The sequence below is a fragment of the Zootoca vivipara genome, chromosome 5 (assembly GCF_963506605.1).
Source record: "Zootoca vivipara chromosome 5, rZooViv1.1, whole genome shotgun sequence".
In the NCBI taxonomy this organism is placed as follows: Eukaryota; Metazoa; Chordata; class Lepidosauria; order Squamata; family Lacertidae; genus Zootoca; species Zootoca vivipara.
The window spans coordinates 18,165,801-18,189,944 of NC_083280.1; the positions used below are offsets into that span (position 1 = coordinate 18,165,801).

At 42.4% G+C, this 24,144-nt stretch overlaps 1 protein-coding gene across 4 annotated transcripts in view; it reads left to right on the forward strand.

Moving 5' to 3' along the window:
* The window catches only part of SI (sucrase-isomaltase), a 146,995-nt gene extending 127,907 nt beyond the window's left edge, over positions 1-19,088 (forward strand). For all 4 annotated transcript variants that reach the window (XM_060274411.1, XM_060274412.1, XM_035132460.2 and 1 more), the window contains exons 52-71: positions 240-336; positions 441-553; positions 831-956; positions 2,194-2,322; positions 3,704-3,814; positions 3,994-4,056; positions 4,582-4,698; positions 5,487-5,571; positions 6,258-6,396; positions 6,746-6,879; positions 7,333-7,367; positions 7,467-7,583; positions 9,164-9,312; positions 11,242-11,326; positions 11,426-11,482; positions 12,666-12,790; positions 13,395-13,483; positions 14,060-14,109; positions 14,639-14,803; positions 18,468-19,088. In XM_060274411.1, coding sequence (XP_060130394.1) covers positions 240-336; positions 441-553; positions 831-956; positions 2,194-2,322; positions 3,704-3,814; positions 3,994-4,056; positions 4,582-4,698; positions 5,487-5,571; positions 6,258-6,396; positions 6,746-6,879; positions 7,333-7,367; positions 7,467-7,583; positions 9,164-9,312; positions 11,242-11,326; positions 11,426-11,482; positions 12,666-12,790; positions 13,395-13,483; positions 14,060-14,109; positions 14,639-14,803; positions 18,468-18,545 — 2,064 coding nt within the window. In that variant the 3' untranslated portion in view covers positions 18,546-19,088. The remainder of the gene's footprint in view (positions 1-239; positions 337-440; positions 554-830; positions 957-2,193; positions 2,323-3,703; positions 3,815-3,993; positions 4,057-4,581; positions 4,699-5,486; positions 5,572-6,257; positions 6,397-6,745; positions 6,880-7,332; positions 7,368-7,466; positions 7,584-9,163; positions 9,313-11,241; positions 11,327-11,425; positions 11,483-12,665; positions 12,791-13,394; positions 13,484-14,059; positions 14,110-14,638; positions 14,804-18,467) is intronic.
* Positions 19,089-24,144: the final 5,056 nt, after the last annotated feature.

A 24,144-nucleotide genomic window follows, 5' to 3' on the forward strand; every position in this document is an offset into this window, starting at 1 on the left:
AAAGACGCCTGCTTCTTGGGAGAAAAGCAATGACAAACCTAGACAACATCTTAAAAAGCAGAGACATCAAATGTACCTCTGCTCAAAGAACTGGGGTGGTGGAGCAGTAAGAATTGTTCAGGACTCAGTTTGAGATGGCACACACCCCGGGCTTCATCCAGACATGTGTATATCTGCAGAAGAGACATGTGGACTTAAATGCAGAAGAAATGAAATCCTCCTTCCTTTACTTTTTACAGTACAAGCTGAACTCCTATGGCTTTCACCCCTTCTACATGGGACTAGAAAATGATGGAAGTGCTCATGGAGTTCTTTTGCTGAACAGCAATGCTATGGGTAAAGGAACAACCACAAAAAAAAATCTAAACATAATTTCATTTTTTGTTCATAACATTTATAGCAATCGATTATTAATTTCCTATTCCTTCTGGATTTTTTAGATGTCACCTTCCAGCCAACACCTGCCCTGACATATCGCACGATTGGAGGAGTTCTGGACTTTTACATGGTTTTAGGGCCGACGCCAGAAGAAGTAGTTCAGGAGTACACTGCAGTAAGACATCTACTGTTATAACATCCCAGTCTATCAATGGAGATTGATTTATTTTTTACCAGTTTCTCTATATGTCCATCCATTATGGATGGATCTTTGCATCATGAAGGCCATCTGTACAGAACGGATGTGTCAGTTCTTAATTTGTTTTGTGGGACTGCTTGTGTGCTACCACAGCTGGTTAGAGACCACAGCATTTTACATTTCTTTTGTACCCCCTTTCCCCATTTCAATGTTTCGTTTTGTTTTAATTCTATGATTTGTTATTCATTTGTAGCTAATTGGACGGCCTGTCATGCCACCCTATTGGGCCTTGGGATTCCAGCTTTGCCGCTACGGGTACAAAAACACCTCCGAGGTTGCCGAAGTGTACGATGCAATGAGGGCAGCTAGAATACCCTACGTAAGTGTCTTGCAGCTGTGATCCGGTGCTCTTCAGATTCCAATCGATAATTATTTTGTTGGAAGAAGATTTCAAAATGACTTAGAAAATCAGGAATATATAAATCCCAACCGAGTTCTGCATAAAACATTACCCAAAGTTCTATGCAGACAAAACCAAGGGAAGAAGAAAGAGTGGAGGAAAGAGGCACAGACCTAATTTGTATGAGAGCCAGTGTGGTGTATTGGTTAAGAGTGGTAGACTCATAATCTGGGGAACCGGGTTCGCGTCTCCGCTCCTCCACATGCAGCTGCTGGGTGACCTTGGGCTAGTCACACTTCTCTGAAGTCTCTCAGCTCCACTCACCTCACAGAGTGTTTGTTGTGGGGGAGGAGGGGAAAAGAGATTGTTTAGCCACTTTGAGACTCCTTCGGGTAGTGATAAAGCAGGATATCAAATCCAAACTCCTCCTCTTCTTCTTCTTCTTCTTCTTCTTCTTCTTCTTCTTCTTCTTCTTCTTCTTCTTCTTCTTCTTCTTCTTCTTCTTCTTCTTCTTCTTCTTCTTCTTCTGTTCAGCAAAGAAACAGCTTTGCCCTTCTCTATCCTAGTGGTATCTCAAAGTGAAAACTGTTTTAAAAATCTAAAAAAAAAGCAACAAAACATTCTCAGCAAATTTAAGAAGAAGGTTTACATATTTAGGTGTATGTGTCTTAGCTATGGTTAGTTTGTGAAGTGGCCCTTCAACTTTCCTAATGCCACTTAGACATGCTTGAAATTGAACCCGATGCCTTTGCTTTTTGCCTTATAGTTTTGAATTTTAATAGTTAATAAAAACAACAACAAAAATGGGGGCTTAATTGGTTGGGCCAACCCTAGAATATATGATAATCTTATCTAAAATATGATCTGTGATGCATCTGTTTGCCCCATTCACACTATGCATGCTGTAGATGCACACTGAAAGAATCTTGGGTATTTATATATTAAATTTATATATTGCCCTATACCTAAAGGTCTCAGGGCGGTTCACAGAATAAAGTATGCTTCTGGAGACCCCAAGATGTGGATTTGAACTTGAACAGTCTTAACTGTATTGAGGCATATTTGATATTGAATGTCCATGCTTTCTGCGTTTTGCATCTTGAACATGTTGAGTTTATTTTGCATCTTGAACATGTTGAGTTTATTTTAAATTAATCATTTCCAGGTCTTCAGTTTATTTTTCACACATGTCTTTGCTGTTTTATTTTTAACACAGGATGTCCAATATACAGACATCGATTACATGGACCGGAAGCTAGACTTCACACTTGGCAAAAACTTCTCTGACCTTCCAGCTTTTGTTGAACGAATACAATCGGAAGGTTCAAGGTTCATCATCATCTTGGTTAGTAATTTTTAATCATTCTTGAGATACCATTGCGGACTGCTGGTAGCATGCATTATCGGTCCAGTACCTCAATGCACACACAAATGTACCTGTTCCTTTAGGGGAAGTGCAACCCCATCTACAACAGGCAGTCTGCTAAATTACTTGACCCTGGGAACTGTCTCTTCACAGGACCTCTGTCTCAACATGATTCAGTTTCAGTTTATTGGTTCTCATGAAGCCCATCATTGCCTCAAGACACCAATCCAACTTCTGCACAATCTCCGCTGATCAGTAGCAGCCCATGGGGTTTGGTAGAGTTGAATGCCCCCCCCCATTTGTGGTTGTGGGGGGCTGTGGGGGCAGGAGGATTGAGCCTACATGGTATACAGGTGGAGCCAATCCAGTGCTGTGCCAGTGTGTTCTGCCCAGTCCTAACCAGCTTTTGTCTGCTTTATCTAATAAAATCAGAATGTTCAAGGATCATTGCCACGATGCTTAGCTCTTCAAGCTTTCTTGAGCTATCATTATGCACTTTGGATAATATGTAGTTTTCATTATGCACTCTTGGATAGCTTGCATTACCAGTCCTGGCAATATAATAACCATGGTTCTGGATCAGACCAAGGCTCCGTTTGCACCAGTATCTCATTTCCAACCATGGACGGTCAGATACCTCAAGGCAACAACTTTCACCTACTCATTGTTCCCCAGGATCTGATAAACAGAGAGGCAATCCCCCCCCCCAAACCTATCACAGTGAAATTTATAAACTATGCAAAAGTTGAATAAGGAACTCCTTCTATATAATCCCTTGAAATAACTGGATAAGGACTTGCTCTGGGTTTCCCTTCCATCAGAGGTCATGCTGCTGTCCTTATTCTTTTTGTGATTCTCTACCACAAAGAGCTTCATTAGCATCACTCACTGGATTCTTTTTTTTTTTAATTTTAAAAATAAGCTTTATTGAAATTCATCTTAAAATACATTTCCTTAAATTCACACATACTCGAACAAAACAATAAAATAAATAATAACGAAATCATAATCCACAAAATCATATATAATGAACTCATATTAGCAATAAATCATATAACAAAATAATATTCAAAATACAACATAGAATAAGATAACGCAAGAATAAAGCATGGAGGGATACCCCGAGGGGGCAAGGAAAAAGAAAAGAAGTAAAGGGGGGGAAAGGGAGAGGGGGGGAAAAAAGACTCACTGGATTATTTCGGAAACTGAGGCTGAAAACCTGCATCCTCCAAGAAGGTTGGGGTGGGTGGGCGGAAGAAGTGATGTCATGTACAGAGCAGAACGAATGAATGAATGAGTGGGAAGCATTAGCACTGCTCATTTAATGTTAACAGTAAAAGTATTTTCAATTTTCCCTTAGGATCCAGCCATATCAGGCAATGAAACTGAACCATATAACACCTTCACAAGTGGCGTTCAGGAGGATGTTTTTATCAAGTGGATCAACAGTTCAGACATCGCATGGGCGAAGGTATTGTTGCAAAATGTCATTGCCTTACTTGTTGCAACCAAAATTCAGTTTGATGAAAAGCATAGTTTGCCCCTATGCACCCTCCTACCCAGCCCGTCATTAAATAAAAGCATAGATTGTTTCCAGATGCATACAAGAATTCAGTGTATCTAACTCTACACTTCTTCCTTTCCCACAAGGTGTGGCCAGATTATCCCAATGTAACCATTGATGAAAATGCAAGTTTGGAAGTTCAACTGCAGGTACTTTAAAAAAAAAAAAGCACAACAAGTTTCCTCAATTATCTCTCAGTGGTTACGGAAAATCTCAGTCCTGATCATTTCTTTTAAAAAAAAACTCCTATGACCCATGGCAATAATGGTGTATGTCCACAACAGGGTTCTTTGGTTGAATTTATTCTTTAGAGTTTAAAGTATATAGTTTGTCAAAGAAGGGAAGTGCAGTGCACTAAGTGGAGTTACTTAATTTTCCAGGCTTCCTCCCAGTCATCTTCGGTGAGGTGTTTGCTGCGGTGTGTGTGTTGAGAGGGGGGGTGGGGGTGGGGGTCCATTCTGTGAATTTCACTGCACAGAGTTGCCTGTTGGGCACCAGTTTCCAACGCTGTTTTCTCCCAGCTTTCTCATGCAATATTTGAACATGCTGTCGATTGCTTTATTTTCATATGTGTATTCTATTTTGTTTTGCAAAGCCCCTTGGCACCTTTGTGAAAGGGGTGGTATGGAATTATTTTAATTTTCTTCCTTGCTCTGTGTTTTTTTTTTTATCAGCTGTACCGGGCTTATGTCGCTTTCCCAGATTTCTTGCGCAATTCTACATCGCAGTGGTGGCAAAGAGAGCTAGTGGACTATCATGCCAATGTACTCAAATATGATGGGCTATGGACTGTAAGTATCACATGCTGTGAGTTTTCCCTGCTGCCTCTCAGTCCAAGGTCTCGATATCCCCATTCAGAAATGGTTGAGTCTGTTGCTCCATTTGGTCCTGCCAGTCCCAGATGGGGTTAGCATTGCTCCTAAGTAGCACAGCCATGCCATAAATTGAAAGCATTCTTATATGATCTTCATCACTTGTGGAGAATCCTAGGATCTGTAGTTTGTTAAGGGTGCCAGAAGATGTAGGTCTTTTCCCCTAGCATGCACAAAGCTTGGAAAGTGATTGCCACGCCCATTAGAAATATACCCTCCTTCCAACCCAGGTAGTGGCATCATGAAGACAGAGAGGAGGGTGTAGCTCTTCCCCTCTCCTTTTCAATTGACCTGGCACATCCCAGAGTAGTATGAGTAGCCATTGGGAAGAAGAAAAAACATCACAAGGTTACTCAGCACACTATTGCACAGCAAGGAAGAGGGAGAAGGAAAGAGTTGGTTTGGTTTGTCCACCAACCTGCAACTAGTATTCTTCCCACTGGATGGAAAATTGAAGCTAACTGGGGGAGGAATGGTTTAGAGAATGCAAACTGGGAGGAAGGTGTTTGAGGTGAGCATTTGTGAATTTCTGCTCTGAGCTGAAGCTTGGAGATGCTCACCAGCATTTACCAAATGATTTATAGAATGGTGTTTGAGGTGAATGTTTATGAACTACTGAATTTTTGCTTTGAGCTGTAGTTTGGGTATGCACATCAGAATATGCTCATTCATTTTTTTATATTTCGGAATTTCAAACTATATTTTAGGACATGAATGAACCATCCAACTTCATTGACGGAGCTGTTGGCGGCTGCAGGGATCAAGACTTAAACAAACCTCCCTATATGCCAGGTAAGAGTAGTTCCTAAGACACACAGGTTCCCTTGGATCAGTGAGACTTAAATTAGGAATAATAACCTTGGTATTATTATAAAATGTATTTATTCATTTATTACTCACTTTACAGGATTTGAGACTACATCTGGCTAACTTAGACTTGTGTTATTCAAGCACCCAAAACTGCTCAGCTGCTTTACACCTAGTTTCACTTAACATATTTGTTGATTTTTCACCTCTGTGTACTTCCCTTCAAACAGCACCAGAAATTTTACATTTGTTCTAATATTTCATTTCAAAAATGAATTCCTCCTTGTAAGGTTATCTATTCTGAACCTTTACAATACGCCCCATTAAACATCTAAATAAATGGTATATAATAATTCTTCCATGCAACTGCAGACTCCCTTACTGGTTGCCTTGACATACAGTTGAGATCCCTGTAGGTATTATTTATAATTTGCCAGTGGTCCTTAGCTGGGATTCCTGTCAGTGTGATAGGTATTCTCTCTGTGTGTTTTCTGTAACACAATACAATACAATATAGAAAACTAATGTAAATATATGTGGAAACGTTGCCCTAGACATTTTTGTTGCTGCAGCCTGGACTATATCCTTAGTTCTAAGAGAAAATTAACATGTTCCATTCCCTTTGAAAATGCCCCACCTCATTGTGTGATCTTACACTGTCTCCTCATTAGCCTTGGTTTTAAGAGAACGAGGACTGGATCTTGTGACGCTGTGCATGGATACTGAACAACACCTGTCCGACGGAACACCTGTGAGGCACTATGATGTGCATAACCTGTACGGATGGTCTCAAGCAGAACCAACTTACTAGTAAGATGTTTTCCCTGTTTCACATTCTGGAAATCCTTCTTTCTTTGCACAATATGATGTTGTGATAGTAATGATGTGCCACACCCCACGTTCTGCAATTTTTTGCTAGCATTTTTTCACCGACATTATCCCTTGCACTCTTGCAGTGGCAAAATGGTAGTCCATGTGAAATTGATGTTTGTGCATTGATGCCACAACTCACCTTATAGATTGCTACAGGTTGTTGTGGGGTGGAGCAGGGGAAGTTGCAGCAGCCACTTTGAATTCCAAAGCGAGTGGAATCTTTAAGTAGCATAATAATTCAGCATGCAATGCTATATTCACGCGTGCCTTTTTATCTTCATATTAGTGGTATGCGCAACGCCACGAAGGAACGTGGGATCATTATTACCCGTTCAACTTATCCCTCCAGTGGACGATGGGCAGGACATTGGCTTGGTGATAACTATGCAAGATGGGATCAGCTTACAAAATCTGTGATTGGTAAGGGGAATCTTCTACGTTATCCAATGTTTCACCCTTACAGCCACAAAAGTGTCTGCTCTGCTTTTCTTTTTAGTAAGCGGATGGAATCTTAATCGGAGTGGTGGCTCCCATAATCTCCCCCCCCCCACCGTATTATTTTATCGGACTCAACCATAACGGGATGTGTTTTGGTGTCCCGCCAGTGTGTCCAGTGCAAGTTATCTACAATGCCACCCCTTTCCTCCAATTTCCTGAGCCAATGGGGATGATTTGAACTATTCACTATGGCAGGAGCATGTGTAGCAATGGAACATAGTTTCCACGATTTCCATCCGGCCCCACAAACCGTTGTACTTGCAGCAGAAACTGGAGACATTATATTAGCATTCAAAAAGGACCCTGAGAGCGTTGGCCACTTCTTTTAAAGACATAGGTTGCTTAATAAAATCCTATTGTGCTTCATTTTGACAGGTATCATGGAGTTCAGCCTCTTTGGAATCTCCTATGTAAGTTCTGCTCCTGTATCGAAGGCTTTGAAAAACACTTTTGAGTAACCTAGTGTGGAGGAGATCATTCTAACCTCATTCCCCTTTCCATGCTTCCAGACTGGTGCTGACATCTGTGGCTTCTTCAATGACACAACCTATGAAATGTGTGCCCGGTGGATGGAACTTGGAGCCTTCTACACCTTCTCAAGAAATCATAATGAGATGCAAAATAGGGTGTGTTTGCCTGTTTTGGCAATGTGTTGCATGCAGTTGTAAAGCGATTATAATACTGATGGTATTTAAGAATGTAGTTGCTGGTTTAGACACTCACTCCTCTTCTGCTTTCCTACTCCAATTTTCATTTCTCCCTGATGAAAATAGAGCAGTGAGCTGTTCTGGATGCTGTATAGCCAGGAATTCTCAGCCCTGGAATTTCTCAACCCTGCAATGATGAGTGGACACATGTAGGGAAGAAAGAGGCTATGTTGTTCAACTTCCACTGAGAGCCAGTGTGGTGTAGTGGTTAAGAGCGGTAGACTCGTAATCTGGTGAACTGGGTTCGCGTCTCCGCTCCTCCACATGCAGCTGCTGGGTGACCTTGGGCTAGTCACACTTCTCTGAATTCTCTCAGCCTCACTCACCTCACAGAGTGCTTGTTGTGGGGGAGGAAGGGAAAGGAGAATGTTAGCTGCTTTGAAACTCCTTCAGGTAGTGATAAAGCAGGATATCAAATCCAAACTCTTCTTCTTCTTCGCAATAAAAACCAGACTGATTCCCTGCCTCCTTGCTACTCACTCTCCAACATTACTTATTGGCTGTGGTTCTGTGTGCATCCCTAACCGTTTCCAAAAAAATTGCAGCTATCTGGTGCCTGCCATGTCTTATTAGGAATGCCGTTCCACAGAATGGGGCAGCCACACTAAAAGCCCTGCTCTGAGTTATGCCCAAAGCGGGAGGGTTGTAGGTCATTGCAAAATGTGAAAAGTTTTGGTGTGACAGTGTTGTAGACTTGCGTAACTTCCTTGGCTCTGCCCCTGCTCCCAGCACTGATATAGCATGCATCTGTACATGTCTGATATGCCACAGGAGGCACAACAAACCTGTCCCCACTCACTGCCAGCAGTCAGGGGAGCACACACATGTGTCTAGAAGCCATAGCTGCCAAGTTTTCCCTTTTCTCGCGAGGAAGCCTATTCAGCATAAGGGAAAATCCCTGTAAAAAAGGGATAACTTGGCAGCTATGCTAGAAGCACAGGTTTCCCTAGTGGTTTACACAAACACATCCTATGGGTAATTTGGAGTCAGTAATGACCCTGGGCCAGTGATGGGTGCATCACTTCGAAGGCTTACTCAGAACAGGTTTCAGAAAGTGGAGTTGTTTCAAAGGCTGAAATATAGAAGCACCATCTATATTAATTAATCCCCAAAGGATGTTCCATTTAATATTTCATTTACCTTGTATTTTGTTCCTAAGGCAATTGGTAGCAGGATTTCTTTACTAGAGGTTTCATCCAGGTAGAGATTAGCATCCAGAATATTTTACAACTTTCCTGCCACCCCCCACCCCCCACCCCCGGCCAGGCTGCAGCCAGACTCAGACTAAATTTACAAAATGCAGCCAGTCTATTATGCTATTCTCTTTGCCTCAACATATGTTGCCTGCCCTGTATTCTCTTATATGTAACGATGTGAGTTTTCTATGGAAATCTGAACGCCTTTTGATTGATGCTTACCGGGATTTTTTTTCCGGGGGGGGGGGAGAGAACCGGGCAAGATATTCTGCAGCCTGAATGAATTTCTTATCTCTTTTACAGAGGCAAGATCCTGTCTCCTTTGATGAAAGATTTGTAAATATATCAAGGGATGTGCTCAGCATACGCTACAGATTGCTACCCTATCTCTACACATTGATGCATAACGCCCATGTTAATGGAGACACTGTTGCCCGTCCTTTGCTGCATGAGTAAGTGTTAAGTGACAACACACTGTGGGGGATAGTGTTGTGAAAATTTGTCATGGGCCCAACAAACCAATACGTCTTCCCCACCAACTCAGAAAATATCTCAGGTTATGTTTTAGCATAATTATCACTTTGGACTCATTGCTACAAGCCTTTAAACCACGGGTAGGCAAACTAAGGCCCGGGGGCTGGATCCGGCCCAATTGCCTTCTAAATCTGGCCCACAGACAGTATTGGAATCAGCGTGAGTAGAATGTGTCCTTGTATTTAAAATGGGTTATTTGTAGGGCATAGGAATTCGTTCATTCCCCCCCCCAAAAAAAAATATAGTCTGCCCCCCCACAAGGTCTGAAGGACAGTGGACCAGCCCCCTGCTGAAAATGTTTGCTGACCCCTGCTTTAAACCTACACATTGCCCTCTTCCATATCCCCCAGCATCCCCAGAAGCATCCTGAAGCATTACGATTCAATTCACATTTAACGGTGATCACATCTAATTTGCACTTTATGAGACTCTTCCAGTATTGAGAGGTTCCTCCAAAATCTGTGGAGGCAAAAGGGATATAAAGCTACTACCTTGCTGCCCCCATCAACCTACGGCCAGCCCAAACTATTTCACCATCACTACCAAATACTCAATCAACCACCAAGGGTTCTATGTTTTGTTGGCAGAAGCATTGCTGGGTTGAACAAAAAGAAGTTCACTCAGGTGCTTAATAAAGTATTTCAATGCTGGAACTAAACAGCTTGATGATAACATCTGGCAACGCAGCAAGGCTTCTTCCTATCTTTGGAAGAAAAGTGAGCTTTTTTTTAACATTCACCTTGTAGATGGATGCGAATTACTACTTTTTTAAAAAGTGAAATTAAGAAACTCACTTTCTCTCCCATATCCCTGAGCAGACCTGCCCCCCGCCCTAGAATTAGGCTGTTGGCGTTTTTAGAAGTCATGTACAATAACTTGCACCATTCATCTAGTGAGCTTGACAGCCTTCAGTGAAATGAATAGGTTTGGGAACTAAACTTGACTGAGGACTGGTACCAAGACTTGACTCTTTATTTTTGAAAATCAGCTGAAATAGCTTCTCTGCATCCCAGTTGGATGTCTCGTTACATTGAGAAGTCCATTTTTTAGAAGATGAGCATGCCAACTTTGCTGCCACATACACCCGGACAACATCATTACTGGCCCCAACAACATCCAACATACCATCTCAGGACTATTTAATTGCTCATCTTCTAACATTGTGTATGCCATCAAATGCCAACGGTGCCCTTCAGCTCTCTATATTGGACAAACAGGCCAAACCCTACGCCAAAGGATAAATGGACATAAATCTGACATCAGGAACCATAAGACTGAAAAACCAGTAGGAGAACACTTCAATCTCCCAGGACATTCTATACAAGATCTCAAAGCAGCTGTTTTATTACAGAGAAATTTCAGGAACAGACTGGAAAGGGAAGTTGCTGAATTGAAGCTTAAAACCATGGAAGCACCTGGGATGAATAGAGACATCGGATTCTTATCTCATTATGCATGATCAAGCTTTCTTTAGCACCTCAGCCCAGGACTAATTGCAGCCATCAGCAGCCATTAACAGCCATCCACAGGTTTACCACTCCCATCAGCCCATCTCCCATTCCCACCCACCCCCACCACCCTCTGTATATATATAGGGTCTGACACTTCTGTTTCTAGTGTATCTGAAGAAGTGTGCATGCACACGAAAGCTCATACCAAAATATAAACTTAGTTGGTCTTTAAGGTGCTACTGAATGAATTTTTTTATTTTGCTTCGACTCAGACCAACACGGCTACCTACCTGTAACTAAAATTGGGCAATGTTTTAGAACTGGAATTGATTCATAATGTCCTGAGACTGCAAGTCTGATAAGATGAAGTAAAGATGGTTTACCGTGTTTCTTCAGGTTTGTGAGTGACAAAACAACATGGGACGTCTACAAACAATTTTTATGGGGCCCAGCATTTCTCATCAGCCCAGTACTTGACCAAGTAAGCCATTAAATAACACTCTCACTTATAAACGGAACATGTGTGTGCATACTATTTTCTGTTTTGTCTTCATTTTACATTCATCTCTTTAAATTCTAGGGTGCTGTGACAGTACATGCTTATATACCAGATGCCCGGTGGTATGATTATCACACGGTAAGCGGCTTAATAAATCTTGTCAAGAAGAACCTCAAATCAGGTGATACTTGCAAGTTAGATGCAAGTTTAAAATGTCCTATCCAATTAGGTTTGCTCCTTCCAGGCACTGGGCCAGATATCAACTAACCTGTTCCACTAGCAGAAGTTCGCTCAATATTTGCAATTACTCAAGAGGGATCCCCCCCTCAAGGCAGCCCCTGCACCTCCTCCAAGTCTGCTCTGAGTTAGGGTGGGTGCTTGGGAGAGCTGCCACAAGGGAGAGGCAAGATTGTTTTGTCAGCAAATAAAAATGGTTGTGCTGATGGAACAATCTCCTTAGTACTATGTTGAACTCAACTGGTAGGCTAATTTCTACAGATCATTTCAAGGATACATAGGTACAGTGCTTTTTAACAAAGAATGTTTAGGGGGTACTCTCATTTTGACTCGAGAAAATCACCATTTTATAGTTCAAATCATGGAAAATAGATACAGTAAATGGACAAAAGTACAAAGAACATTACCTCAGCTGACAGCCCACAGTCCCTTCCACATGGGCATGAGGTTGTGGGCAATAACATCTTCCTGCTCATATTGAAATACTGTCCCAGAATGAAGCCAAACTTTCATCAGTAAAACACCACACATCCACATTTCACACTGCTTCACACATTAAACGCTCGCTTCCGTCTGAGTCCCAGGAAACACTGGAAAAGGAAATGAGGCCGCCATTGGGGGTAGCAATGGAACTAATTAACTGGGGGGGGAAGTTTCTTCTCCCATTAGATTGACAAAATGTTTAGGGGTTTGCAGCCCCCTGCTTCCCCCCCCCCCAAAAAAACCTGTATAGATCACACAGCCAAAGTTCAATATCTTGAGGAATATAATTGCACATTCCTCTTCCAAACCATAGCTTTAATGCTCAACTAGTGCCCATCCTTTACAAAGTGGGGAATAGAGGATTTGGTTTTGATTGGAAGCATGGTGAAGGACAGGAAGACATAGGAAGTGCCTGCTGGTTCTAGTGAGTGCTTCATCTAATCCAGCATCCTGTTCTCACAGTGGCCAACCAGATGCCCGTGGGGAATATTTTCCAGCTTAAATAGGGAACAGCATTTCCCTGTTTGTAAAATTTGTGGAGAAGGAGAAATTCTAGCAGGTTCGACAGCACCGTTTCAAAGTTCTGCTTTTATGGTTGTAGGGGAAATATATCGGAGTGCGAAGACAATTCCAGGACTTGGATGCACCTTTGGAGCATATAAATCTTCATATTCGGGGTGGCTACATCATCCCCTGGCAAGAGCCTGATATTACTACCAATGCTAGGTGAGTACACTTTCTCATGGAATGCACTTGAAATTTATGGAGACTTGACTCCGCTTTAGCAGTAGCTGAATGGTTGATCTCAGGTGATCAGCCATTCAGCTACTGGTCAAGCAAGTCTACCTGTCAGAAATGGACCTTCAGCATGTGCCTGCAGATCTTTCTTGCTTTCACAGTAAATGGGAATTTCCTTAAGTTAGGTGGGGAGGTTCATGGGCACACAGGAGCCCAACACCCGCCAAAGAGGTTTCTTGGACAGTCTTCAGAATTCTCATAGAATTACTGAGTTGAGAAGGACCCTGGAGGTCCTTCCAAACCCCTGCTCCATGATGCCTAAGAACAACATAGGAAGCTGCCTTATATCAAGTCAAACCATTGGTCCATCCAGTCCAGTGCTGTCTACACTGTCTGTGGCTGTCCCTGGCTTCAGGCAGTCTTTTCCTACCTGGAGTGACTGGGGATTGAACCAGGGACCTTTTGAATGCAAGGCAGATGTTCTACCATTGAACTGTGGCCCTTGCCCTTTGCAGCTACAAATCAAATCAAATTAAATCAATAGGCATTTCCTAAGGAATGTTTTCTACTTCTTTTCTTGTGCTTTTTCTAGCCGGAAGAACCCTCTGGGGCTCACTGTTGCTTTGGATGATAATGGCAATTCCCGAGGAGAACTTTACTGGGATGACGGAATTACAATTGGTAAGTGCCTTGCTAGACAGGAAAGGCCCCAAATGTGGTGACTACAGTGGTACCTCGTGTTGCAAACTGTCACCCCTATGAATTCTTCGGGTTATGCGCTCCGCTAACCCGGAAGTAGATGCCCCTTGTTGAAACTTTGCCCCAGGATGCGAGCGGAAATGGCGCTCCAGCGGCGCGGTAGCAGCGGGAGGTGCCATTAATGAAAGCGTGCCTCATGTTACGAGGGGTTTCCAGTTATGAACGGACCTCCGGAATGGATTAAGTTTGCAACCAGAGGTACCACTGTAATTTATTATGTATGAACTTGGTACCCCGTCCTTCCTCATTAGATTTTGGGTGCTGCTATCTCATTTTATTCTCACAGGACAAAAATTTAGTGAAATAAAGTGACTAGCCCAAATTATCCAATGAGATTTGTGTCAAATTGGGTTATGAACCTGTTCCAATATGTTACTTCCCACTCTGTCTGTTGTTCACCCATCAGCCTGCTTTGTCCATCAATGTGCAAACTCTCGAACTTAGTTTACTATTCTGAGAAACTATAGTAATATATATCCACATATATTTATTTTGCAGATGCATATGAAACTGCCAACTACTACTTTTCAACATTTCAAGTAATGCAGGTAGGCTTATTAACCTATCCCTCCTAATAATTTAAGAAAAGATGCATATTCCTTGTAACAACAAATACATTTTTGCACTCAAGTTTTTCATTCCTTTCCTTATAAAACAATTTCTATATACCGGTAATTCAAACATGCACATAAAAATATATCTCTACAATGCATCTCTCCATTGTAGAATATTGGCCTGGATTCAGAGATTCCCAAGCTGACTCTATACAAGCGGAGGAGATTTAACAGAGACTCATGTCACACATTTTATTTGAGCATGCCAAAAACAGCTCTTTGGACCTCAGCCATCACTCAGAGATGATGTGAAAGATTTGTCTGTAGTGCTTGATAGGTTTCATGCATAAATGTCATCACCCGATGTGCAGCCTTTGCAAGCTGAAGATAAATGTGTGAACTTTGGGCTACTTGCACATGTGCAGGTGGTTGAGTTAGAAGTTGGAGAGTGCTGATGGAATCTGTCTGGAGCATTTAGGGTCCATTTATTAAAAATACAGCCTCTTTTTTCTCAATTTTTCAGAATACATTGGATGTCACTGTGGTCCACAACAATCTACCTGATGCCCTTGTCTTAAGAATGGGTTATCTGCACGTCTGGGGAGTCACATCCTCAGTTACAAGTGTTACTGTCACTTATGATGGGAAAACAGAACCAGCTACCCTACAATATGATTCAGCAAACCAGGTAAGTCCAAAAATATTGGAATTATTGTGTGGCCAGGGGGCTACAGCCCCAACCTCCAGGAATCGTAAGGAAGGAAGGAAGACTCTGACAACATTATATGGAATTAAAATTAGGCCACAACTTTATTAAATTTCCAAATGTAGGAAGACCTTGGCTTAGGCCTTGGGTGTGTATCCCTCCCAGCCCCCCGCCCCCAGCTGGAGGGAACTGGGGCTCATCAGGGTAAATGGGACATGGGGGTGCTCTGCAAGATATAAGTGTAGCAGGCAGCCCAGCCCATATCCCCGTACACAGGGTAGTTCACTGACGACTTTTCGGTGTATGGCCAGTGACACCCATATATATAACCCCTTTAACAGGGGACCCTGGAATCGCTGCTGCAGGGGGGTAAGTCACCACTTCATGCCCCCCTCCCCCATATAGGGAAGAAAAGACTAATGAATTCCAACCAAGGCAATAAACAGGGCTGGCTCTAGGTAGACCCCCGGTGGCGCGGGGCGCCACGCGGCAAAGCCACACGGAAACCATGCTGTGCCCTGCGAGCGCGGGGGTGCCAGAGCGATCTCCACCCTTCAGCACCAGGGCGCGCGACCTGCTCGAGACTGCCCTGGCAATAAACCACCAAAGTTGTGACGAATTGCTATGGGAAGACAAAACCTGCCAATGCAGGGAAATTTCTTCCTGGTCCTTCAACAGCAACCAGTCAAAGACTGTGGCAGTGCCTGCTAAACAGGAAGAAAAAGTTAACCTGTAAAGCAGAAAACATTAAACAAAGGGAGAGTAGGGAGGGTGAATCGCAAAGGGCACCCACAATTAAAGTGTGAGTGCTCATTAGTGAAAACATTTTTTCCCCTATTCATGTTGCTTACATTTCCAGTACTCTAAAGTCAGCACAGTATTCCTTTCCATTTTCTCTTCTAAGTTTTTCTTTTCACTCGGTATGAGAGCAAGATATGCATATGGCCTCATAATAAAGATTTCAAATCTAAATCCAAGCTAGAAGAGATGCTAATACCTGACACAAACGGCACCACTGTGCCTAAGAAATTGTCTATATCTTTCGGTGCATAGTGGGCACATGCTTATTGAAGGTGAAGGCATGCGCTGGTATGCTGGCGACCTATGCAGGAGGGGTGGGGAGTATTTTCCCCCAGCTTGAGGACCACATTCCTTGATTTGGGAGCGATGAGGAGGAGTGTGGCCTGGTATGATGACATAGTCTATGAAGACTCCTGAGGGGAGATGTGGTCCTGGCCTCCAAACTTGAGGTTCCCTCCCGCTGCTATACAGAATATTAGCGTGCTTAATCCAACTTGGCACCTTTCATGAAGCTGCTTATATACAGGGTCTATTAATAACTTGCTCTCCTGGTGTTGGCACTGTAGCATAAAACTTGATAGATATTTTTTTTTGGGGGGGGGGGAGATCCTTGAGGAAAAAGGTGGAATACAATATGGAACACAAAGGAGATGGCAGAAATTGTATCATTTCCACATCTCTGACAATAGTGTAGATTTGCAAAATAGTCCAAAACCACCGGCAAGCACATCTTGTGCATCTACGACGTGCAGATTCTCCTATGTCATTAGATTCTATAGATCCTTGCTTTGGTACCACAGCGTAACCAGGGGACAAATAGGAAAGATACCCTCTGATGCTGTGGACTGAGAACCATCCTTTCCTTCTTCAATCATCATTGCAGCAACTTTGCTTTGTCCCCTCCCATCCAGCCCGGTAAACATAGAAATCAATGTCACACTCTTTCAGTTGTTCCACCTGCCTTGCTACCTCCCTCCGCAGCTGGGACCCCCTCAAAGCCAGTTTTGAGGGAGGAGAGGGGGGAAAGTCCTGCTCTGTACGCAGAAGTCCTTGTGCAGAGCTTCTGCTGGTTAGGTGAATCTTCTTCATCTCCTGCTGCCACATGAGTTCTGCCTTCCACCGATGTCCCAGTGTAAAAAATGGTCGGCATCATTCCAAGCAATAGGCCTAATTGCCAGTTCTCCGGCAAGAAAATTCATCAAAATCCTGCATTTATATCCTCCTGCTTTACTTCCATTTTGCATTTTTGTTTGCTTTCCTTTCATGTCCTGCATATCCCAATATTATCACTGAGCTAATTGCTGCTCAGTGCAACAGAACTTCCCAGGAAAAGTGCATTAGTCATCTCTGTAAGCCAGCTCCTTCTTCTTGCAGCTCTCATTTTCTGCCTCTAATAAAATGCATCTCACATTGGGCTAATCTCTCCCTGCTCTTCCTTTTCTCATTTTCACTGCCAGCCTCCTTCCTTCCTTCTGCTGACCTTCTGCCGCTATCAGTTTGGAGAAAATGCTTTCAAGTTTCTGCTTCCTCCATCTCTTTCCCACCAGCTTTACAAGGCTAAAATATTTTCAGGCTACATGTCCATGCAGTAATTTAAAAGGTATCTTATCTTTCCCTGCCCTCTTCTTTTTTCTATAACAAGAGATGTTTTTAAATGAAATTGAGATTATCCACTATACTATAGTGATAGCTAAATCTCTCTCTTTTCACATCTCACATTTGGAATTGGGGAGAGATCCTAAGTTCTGACTTGGAGAACTTCTTTTCTGGCACTCAAAAGTCTGTTTCCAAGAGGTTTAATTAAAGCTAAACATTTATTTGGGTTACAATGTCCTGTTTTCAACTTGAATAGAACCATTTCTTCTCCTTCGTTTAACCTTTGATCATCTGCCTACCTTTGAACTTTTAGATGACTACTCATTCGTTATTATCTTTGTCCCATTTCTCCCTTCACACTTGCATAAATTTACCTTATAGAATAGAATTCTTCCCAAATCAGTCAGGATGTTCCCCCCCCCCCTAGCTTTTCTTTGCATCATTTTTTCTAACATAGAGCAGTGCTCTGCTGTACAGACCTATTAGTTTTAGGTGATGATTATCAGGGGAATTGTTGGGGGGGGCACATATTTTGAGCCCAAGCTATGTTTCTCACAATTCAGCTATGATTTGTCATCATCATTTTTAAAAGCCTCCCCTATGTGGCTGATCACTGATGGGGGAATGAAAGATGGGGAACACAACAGTTCCCCCCCAAATTTACAATGAAAGCAGCCAAGTTCCCTTTCTCCCATTCACAAAAATTTGCCAGGGTTGTAGTGCTAATTTCTTAAACATTATTTTGTATGAGGTTTCAAATATGCAGTTTTTGGAACAGAGTTTTGACGAATAGAATGAATCTTTGCATATTGTTTTCATACATTTTGTGCTAGTAGATTCATTTATGTACACACTACTTTTTCTGGATATGTGCATTGCAAACTTTGGAGAGGTGCACATTTTGAAGACGGCTGTGTTTTCATTTGCATATTGTGAAGTGTGAATTAGGTAGTTTTCTCATTCAAATACAAACAATATCAAAATTATCCCCCATCTTAAGGACATCTAGTGCAAAGTAGAAAGAATGTGCTTTCCGACAAGCCTGAAATATTGTGTGTTGCATTTTATAATAATATCTGCATGTATTTGTAGTCTGTTAGTCATCTCAGAGTGAGTGTCATTTTGCAAATGTGTTTCAAAATCCGTCTGAGAGACAGGTATTGCTTTCACAAATCAGGCATCTGTGGTTGTAAGAATTTCCCAAAATAGCACAGATTTAACCCCCCCCCTTTTAATCTCTCCTATACAGATACTAAAAGTGGATCTCACCAGCAAAGATTACCTCATTCATAAATTAGCCCAGGTCAGATGGGTGACAAGCACTTAACTGTCTGCAGAAAACATGCTCCATGAGAACCTTGCCATGGCTCTAATGAATGTGTATTTTTTAAAAAATGTGTTTTGTTATGTTAGCAGTAAACAAATGAAGGAACGGGTGGGACTGAACTGTAGTTAAAATGTAATAAGGCATTTTCATTTTTTAAAGGCAAACAAACCATTTTTGTTGTATCTGACAACTCTAGAATATTGCTTTCTGCCTTTAAAATGAGAAGGGATGTTTATTCCGCTGAAATGCAGTGGTAGGGGATAAATTTGTAAAATAGGCAGTTGAATGTATTTAATATATATATCAATTATAGCAGTACAATCTGTATGTGAGGAATCACATTTTTGGTCTGTTTTGCAAAGGAATTAAAATGCCAGTATGATGCCTAACATGATGAACTATACAATTGTAGTTTATTATGATGTTTATAAATATCTCTGCAAGAGTGTGTGATAAAATGCAACAGAGCATTATTATTATTTTGTAAATTATACTAATGTGACAATAAAACTCCACTGACAATGTACGTAGTTGCACGTATAGATTGTGTGTGTTTGTTTGTTTGTGTGTGTGTGTGTGTGTGTTTGTGTATGTAGACTTTAGTAGTGTCACTAAGACTTGGATTTTCCGGCGGATACTACTCACCTCACTTTCAAGCTTCATATACTTCTGAAGCTTGAAGTTGGAGAACAGCCTTTACCAAAGGTGTCATGGGCTTTGAAGACGCTCAAACTCAGGACGCAAGGGAGAAGCATGCTAAGAGGAAGGCACGCTTGGAAAATCCACACCATGATCAACTCCTGCCCGGAAACCAATGTCCCCACTGTGGAAGGACGTGTGGATCCAGAATTGGCCTCCACAGTCACTTTCAGACTCATCGTTAAAACCGTATTTATGGAAGACAATCTTACTCGGCTATGAGTGATGGCCAAAGATACTTCTGAAGCTGTTTTTAATCGCAGCTATAGATTGTTCGCCCTTCCTCCCAGTCCTTAGATCTCCTCTCACCTATCCAGCAACTTCTAACCACATGCTCCCACCTCACTTATGGGACTGGTACAATGGTGGTTCTCTGACAAGTGGGTTCAGAATAGGAGACAGGTCTTCTCCCAACCCACCCACCTACACTTGTGTTGAAATAGTGGCAAGACATAGCAGGGAAGTATTTCTTTGCCTCACTGTTCAGCACCAGGTCATCAGAAGTCCTTGGGAAATGTAGTTTCATTACACAGCCTCATCAACATTGTACAATGTGGATGGAGATCTTTTTTGGCTGACCTGCATGCATGGTTCATGATCCAGTGTGTGGTTCTCAATGAGGAATGCTGCTTTTGTGCTTGGATCTGCCAGAGGTTCTTTAGATATAATTCCTGCATTGCCTCTAGATGACCGTTTGGTTTCTTCCAACTCTGGAGTTCCATTTTTCTACGAACTTCTTAGAGCATCTGCTGCACACCTAACATTGAATCACTACTAATGAAATAGGTCTTGTGCTCACTTAAAAATAATAGAATGTGTATGGATTTGTTTGAATTGATTTCCTGTTGGCTCAGGGTAGATTTCATCAATTTTTTAAAAAAAAAATGCAAAAACTTATATCGCTAAAGGGATCAAAATCTTGGTAACTGAAGGACAAAGGACACTCACACTCTCCAAAAATGAAAAGGAGAAAATAAGTGGTTTGATATTTACTTCTGATTCTAGAGCTCAAAGCACACTTCAGACTTCATTTTGTGATTTAAAGCTCCATGCATGACCCCCCCCCAACACACACACTTTTGCCCCGGTGCGTCCCCCATGAAAACTCACTTGTTACTGCTTAATTGGAGCAAATGGGAGTATGAAGAAAAGCTGAATTGCCATTTGTTCCAATTCAGCATTAAAGAGTAGGTTTTCCCAGGGAAAGCATTGGGGCCAAAAGGGAAAAGACATGACAATGTAAAGTGTGGACCTGTTTCTAAAGGCACCAAAGGATGTCAGGGTGGTCCCTCAAGACACCCTTCTGCAGCCAATGACCTCTACGACTGCATGGGGAATCTGAACCTTGGTCTCCCCAATCTGCATACACACCATGCATTTAAAGCACCCACCCACCCAGGAAGCCTGGGCACTGTAATTTACCCCTTGCAGAGCTACATTTCCCACACCCTTAAAAAACTACAGCTCCCATTAATCTTTTGGAGGGGTGCACTGCACTATAAATCTATGGTGTGCAATTAGCCTTAGTAGAACACTCTTATTCCTGCATAGCAAAGCATAGAATGCATGTGATCAACAGCGGTGGGGTTCTCCCGACTCCCCCCCCCTCAGTTTTTTAATGCACACCTTGGATGGATCACAAGGCAAATTCTTGCTTTATCTCTGCCTTCCATCAGCCACCATATCTCAAGGTAGAGGTGTGCCTCTCTAAAATGTGGCAGGCTAGTGTAGAAAACAGCCATAACACCCCCCCCCCAAAAAGAAATTCTAAACAGAGAGTAACTAGTTCAGACAGAAAATGCTTTGAGAGAGATACTTTCACAAGACTTCACTTGAGATATAAATTTCAAAGAGCAATGTGCAATTATGGAGATATTATGTTATCATTAAAGGCATTCCTCAAAGAGATTATTATTAATGCCCAAACAATTGCACTGTCAGACTTCAGAGTCGAGAAGATTATTTTAAAAGACAATATAACTTACAAAATATGGGCAAGTGAGAAAGAAGGTTGGCCAGACAACTGTATCGAAAGAGATTAATAAAAAGATTTCTCCAAGGCTGCTAGTAAAACCAAAGGGAAAGATGACTACAGAACTGAGGGAGATTAAAACACTTGCTGTGAGTGATTGTGGTTAGATAAAAGAAAGTGGACATTAAAAAAAACCCCAACTGGCCGCAATATTAATTTTCTGCCCTCATGTCAATTTGATTATCACTTTTGATTAACCAAGGTCCAGTCATGGTCTTCTAAGGTGGCAGGGCTTCAGCGGCAGACCAGAGGGAGCAAGGCTTCACTCTGGTCCTCTGCCTCCATTCAACCTGGCTGCATCAAACAAGCGGTGACATGAGGAGGCTCCATCCAGGGACCTGGCTGGGACCACAACTCAGAAGAAGAAGAAATGCTTTTTATGCAGAAGGCCCGAAATACAGCCCTAGGCATCTTCAGGTAAGGTGAATAAAGATCCCTCACTGAAACCCTGGAGTGCCATTGCTAGTCTTGTGTAAACATTACTGACTTAGATGGACCAGTTTCCTCAGTATAAACAGCTTCTGTCCTGACAACAGAGCTATCCCTTGCAGGGACCAGAGCTGTATCCTGGAATGATACTGTGTAACTGATATCTGCCTTGACAGCTCTGGCATAAAGGCAGTACAGTGGAACCTCAGGTTGCGGACATAATCCGTGATGGAGGCATGTCCGCAACCTGCAGCATTCGTAACCTGCAGCATTGCATCTGCGCACACGCATGATGCAATTTGGTGCTTCTGCGCATGCGCAAAGCGCGATTCAATGCTTCTGCGCATGCGCGGGGGGCAAAACCTGGAAGTAACCCTTTCCGGTATGTTTTCCGCGGTCCGTAACCTGAAAACGCGTAACCTGAAGCATCTGTAACCTGAGGTACCACTGTATTGTACAATCACATCTCGGTTTTCGAACATCTCGGCTGCCAAATGTTTAGGATAACCCGGAAGCGATCCTCGTTTTTTTAACATTTCGGAAGTCGAACGGATTATGTTCAAAAACCGAGGTTCCGCTGTATCTAAATATAAGTAATATTCATTTTCCAATACTTGGCTTGCCCCACTTTCCAGAAATAGCTGGAGATCTTCAATTCCTCAGTTAAGTCCCAACTTAAATCTGATAAAGCACTACATAAAATGTGCACTAAGTGTCCACTTAAACCATAGAATCATAGAATTTTGAGGTTTGGAAGGGATCCTGGGCATCTTATAGCCCTGCAATGCAGGAATATTTCTCCCAACATGGGGCTCAAACCCACATCCCTCAGATTAAGAATACCTTGCTCTACCAACTCAGCAATAGATGGGCACAGACCTGCCCTCACCAATATAGTACACTAGATGTTCTGGTCCACAATTCCCATCAGCCCTCAGGCAGAAGGACTGGTGGGAGTTGTGCTCCAAAATATCTAGGAAACACCAAGTCTGGGGAAGGCTGCTGAGTATGTGTGGTTTGGCAGAAACCTATTTTTCTGCTCTTACATTCCATTGTTAGGCAAAAAAGAAAATGTCCTGGGGTTGCTTCCTTGCTCCAAATCAGCCCTGACAAGTTCTACTAATATAAGTACATCTTCTTTGGGAGCTACGCATCACATCCCTAGTGCTTCCAAAAGAAAATAAAACCCACATTTCAAAACAGCCCCCCTTAAAAAAAAACAATTCAAAGGAGGATATTTGATGCTATTTCTTCTCACTTTGAAACACGACAGGGTGAGCATGTTGATAAGCAAATCTACAGCATCCTCCCGTACGGGCGGCTTTTGTCTGAAGCACGTGGCAGCAAAACCTGGCAAGCGCTGTGCTGCAGCTGTAGCTTGCCACAGACAACTCAGCGGGTAATTGTAACACAGTGGACGTTGCTTGCATGGATGAACTCTTATTACAGCCTCGCAGATGGTTCTAACAGATCACATTGACTTTCACAAGGGTACTGCAGAAACTAAGCATGCAGGGAGAACTATCTTTCAAAACTGTAGAACAGGAATCCTGGAGACCTGGATGATCAGGAAACTCAACAGCTTATTTATTTATCTTCCTGTGAACACTGGAGTTCCTATCATCTGTCTGTCTGTCTGTCTGTCTGTCCGTCTGTCTGTCTGTCATCTAACTAACTAACTAACTAACTAACTAACTAACTAACTAACTAACTACTAACTGAGACCTACCTATGTTTTACCTGCCTATTGCATTTGTGGTTCCATCCTACATATTATCTACCTATGGCTACATACCCCTCAACTGTCCTGATTAAATTGGGACATGCCGTTTTAGGGCTCCGTGCCCTCATGTGGGTCACATGATTCACCTGGAAGCACAGTCCGGTTTTTGGCTGTGACATGTTGGAGGGTATGTACCTATCTACCTATTACACCAAGGGACCCAGTTCATACCCCAGCTGACATGTTTAAACTCAGTCCTAGTTCCATATTCGATTAACTTTATTCCGTTCATTTCATAAAATTTCTATACTGCTTGATTGCAAAAAAACAACAACCCTCAAAGTAACTTACAAAGGATTAAACAGTAAAATCAAGAAAAAATTACAACCCTACTTTAAAACATACAAAAGTTAAAACATGTTTGGCATGCTACATCATGAATGGCTCTTATTTTGATGAGTAAAGGTAAAGGGACCCCTGACTGTTAGGTCCAGTTGCGGACGACTCTGGGGTTGTGGTGCTCATCTCACTTTACTGGCTGAGGGAGCCAGCGTTTGTCCACAGACAGCTTCCAGGTCATGCGGCCAACATGACTAAGCTGCTTCTGGCGAATCAGAGCAGCACATGGAAACACCATTTACCTTCCCGCTGGAGCGGTACTTATTTATCTACTTGCCCTTAGACATGCTTTCGAACTGCTAGGTTGGCAGGAGCTG